Below are 3,592 nucleotides of genomic sequence, written 5' to 3'. Positions count from 1 at the left end.
ATATGGCTTGGTGGGGTCTGCGTAAGCCAACACCGGGGCCTGTGTTAAACAGGACTTTAGCTTCTCAAAGGCCTCATCACAAGCAGGCGTCCATCTTTCTCCAAATGGCCCATTAACCTTGAAGTAGGTCGGCTTAGCGTTCCTCTTGGAATGCGTGGCTCCCCTTGGGGGAGGATACCCCTGAGTGAGGTCAGTCAGTGGCTTTGCAATTCTTGAGTACTGTGGTACAAATCTTCTGTAGTACCCACAAAATCCTAGGAAAGACTTGAGCTCCCCTAATTTGGTAGGCTTAGGCCATTGGACTACAGCTTCCACCTTTGCAGGGTCAGTAGAGATTCCTTCCCGGCTGACAATGTGTCCCACATATTTCACAGCCTTCTGACAGATTCTACATTTGTCAATAGATAACTTGAGCCCCGCTTCCTTTAATCGATCCAACACCTTGAACAGCCTCTGGTTGTGTTCTTCTAAGGTTTGTCCGAACACGATCAAGTCATCCAAGTAGACCAGTACTTCTCGGAAGTTTATGTCTCCCATCACCTTATCCATGCACCTCTGGAATGTAGCAGGGGCACCCTTAACTCCTTGAGGCATCCTTTGGTGCTGGTAGAACCCAAGGGGGCAAATGAAAGCAGTCTTCTCTTGATCCTCTTTACTCATAGGTATCTGGTAGTAACCACTCCGAAGGTCCAACACAGTAAACCACTGACTGCCCTGTAAGCAATCCAAGGCTTCATCAATCCTAGGCACGGTATACTGGTCAGGCACGGTGCGTTTGTTCAGAGTCCGGTAATCTACACACAGCCGGATTTCTCCATTCTTCTTCCTAGCAACCACTATGGGAGAAGCATATGGGCTGTTTGATTCAATGATAACTCCACTGTCTAACAGGCTTCTTAGGTGTCGTCTGACATCTTCTATGTCTGCGGGGGCTAGTCTTCTGGACCTCTCTCGGAAAGGCTTCTCATCATTCAGTCGGATACAATGCTCTACTCCTTGTGCCAAACCCAAATCCCAGTCTCCTAATGAGAAAGCAGCACCACGTTCCATCATTCCCTTTATGATTGACTCCTTTTCGTTTTCTGTCAGATCACTATCCTCAAAACAAGGATCAAAATGTTCGGGGAGGAGCTCATCTCTCTTTGCTTCTTCCTTTCTCACATAAGCAGCTAGACAGGCTGGGTGAATGGTAAGAGTCTGTAAATAGTTGTCTCCCCCAACTTCTCGGCACCACTGGGCTAGGGTACAGAAGATGTTTGCATTTGTTCCCACTATTACTGGTACCGATTTCAATTCAGCTTCGGCCTCCGGGCAGACTAAGGCTATAATGGGTATCTCTTTGTCCACCCCTGCGACTTCCCTTGGGAACCTTAGCACTACAGACACATATCCTCGGTAAGGATAGCTTTGTTCACTCAGTCCCCAAACCACAAGTCCAGATAAGGGCTGTATGGGTACATTTGATAAGTGTTTCTTGTACCAGTTTTCAAAGATGATGGAGACTTGAGATCCACTATCCAACAATACATTGCAAGGTTGGTCATTGATGTATGCTGGCACATGGGGGGCTGGTCCCACCATTCCTTCAGGAAGTGGTTCCAACGGAGTACCAGTAGATGGGACTGTGGAGTGAGCCTTCAGTGTTAGGGGGCCAGTATGGGACTCTACTGACCCCCTTTCCCATTTCCCGACATTTTACCCTTTGAACGGGGAGGTGGTACAGGCTCCTTGAACTCCCACTTCTTTGGGCATTGGCGAGCAATGTGGCTGTGATCCCCACATATGAAGCATCCCTCAGTCTTCGGGTCTCTGCTTCTCTGAGGATGATCACCTATCTTCTTTGTGAGCGGCTGGGGTCTTTCAGTTGCCGCCTCAGCAATCTGTCGCAACCACTCTACTTGTTCAGTCTGGACACTTAGGAGTTGTGAAATCTGCTCTCCTTGCTTCTCAATTACCTTCAGAAGCTCCTCCTCTCGGCCTGGTGACTTAGATTCTAGAGCAACGGCAGCTACTCTTGTGGGTTTCAGCTCTCTGGCAGCCAAAATAGCTTCTTCATGTCGCACTTCCTTAAGTAATTTTGGAAAGGAATGAGGTATCTTCTCTTTATCACAGCACCTCAGTCGTTGAGCAATAGGGTCATGGGTCAGAGCTCCGCGTAATACTTGATCAAGGCGGCACTTGTCAACTTCTGCAGAGCTAATCCCTCCTTTGGATACTACTCGGTGAATCAGCTTATCCAGCCTGTAAAGATAGTCCGACATCTTCTCCCCTGGATCTTGGTAAGTAGTACGGAGTTTGTATAGCAGGTCTACACCATCCTCTGGGGACCCAAAAGCATCCTCAAGTGCCGCCATATAGTCTTGGGAAGTTGCATGTGGCTTGCTTCGCCAGGCAGCCTGGACCACTTCCATAGCAGGGCCCTTCAGACTCTCCACTATTCTCTGTTTCTTTGCAGCATCGGTACATTGCCACTCTTCTAGATACTGCAAGGTGGCATCTCTCCATATGTCATATCCTTCTTCTCCTGCTGGGGTAGGGAGAACCCCAGAAAAGGTCCTTAAACGACGGTAGCTCCCCTCTGGCTGCATTTTTGCAAACTGGCTGACTAGCTTCTCCATTGTTGCCACAAGTATATCAGCAGTAGCAGAGGTCTCTTCTGACGTGGCACGAGAGGGGGTAGGGGGTAACCGTCTATGAGGCCTTCTATCAGGACTATTTGAACCTTGAGGTTGCGTTTCCACAGGCCGCAGAGGCCATATGATTATCCACTTCTGTCCACGTTCAGCGGACACAGATATTGCAGATGGGAAGAATTCTTTCTGCAACACCTGCTCTGTGGCTATTAGCGCAGCTGACCATGGCTTCTCAAAATCATTTCTTCGGTCAACCACTTTGGGGTGAATAACCCCATGAAGCCAGTTCACATTCTGCAGTATGTCATTGTCTGAACACTCCAGGAGTTCACCATACACTGCAAAACTATATTCTTCAGCAGTGCTAGTCTCTTCACACCACTTAAACACACCATCTTCTGTGAATGTTCCCATGGCGACTGTTTCTATCGATCTCAGCAGTGCCTCCAATGTAACACCCCTTTGGGCCGACCTCTGTAGGCAGGGTGTGTGGTAATGTAGCTCTCACCTCACTATAGCGCAGTGCCTCCACCCAAATCTTGATTGCAGCTCTTCGGGTATGCAGTAAATTGTTAATGTTATTGCCAGGGATTGATTTGGGAAAACCCCTGCCCAGCTTCAGTACACACTCACTCCAGAGAAGGAGTAACAGGATAACAGATTTATTAGGGGAAAGGGAGACCACAGGGAGATAACTGTCTGGGTAAGGTAATAACCAGGTAGGGAACAGATGACAAATCAGCATAAGGGAAAACCCTAGTAGGGAAACAATAGTAATAAAACAATATACAGTAGTGTATCCCAACTACTAACACCCCACACAGTCTCTGGTGAAAGACCAAAAGCACACTCCTATCTGCCCCTATCACTCACTGATACAGTCTGCTGGCCAGCTATAAGATGAGTCTTTTGTTGGGGCCCAGTTACTCAGGAACTTGTTGCACGTGGATGTGGTGGTG

At 48.2% G+C, this 3,592-nt stretch overlaps 1 protein-coding gene across 1 annotated transcript; it reads right to left on the bottom strand.

Annotated features, from left to right (window-relative positions):
- Nucleotides 1-1,664: 1,664 nt before the first annotated feature.
- LOC138796586 (paraneoplastic antigen Ma1 homolog) lies at nucleotides 1,665-3,047 on the bottom strand. Its single transcript, XM_069976195.1, has one exon. It carries the CDS (start codon nucleotides 3,045-3,047, stop codon nucleotides 1,665-1,667), a length of 1,383 nt encoding a protein of 460 aa, XP_069832296.1.
- Between the last annotated feature and the right edge of the window lie 545 nt (nucleotides 3,048-3,592).

The sequence above is a fragment of the Dendropsophus ebraccatus genome, chromosome 7 (assembly GCF_027789765.1).
Source record: "Dendropsophus ebraccatus isolate aDenEbr1 chromosome 7, aDenEbr1.pat, whole genome shotgun sequence".
NCBI lineage: Eukaryota > Metazoa > Chordata > Amphibia > Anura > Hylidae > Dendropsophus > Dendropsophus ebraccatus.
This window is presented reverse-complemented; position numbering and strand designations above follow the sequence as displayed.

Coding starts and splice junctions, on each gene's coding strand:
- LOC138796586 (XM_069976195.1), bottom strand. CDS start 3,047: ATGGGAACATTCACAGAAGATGGTGTGTTTAAGTGGTGTGAAGAGACT.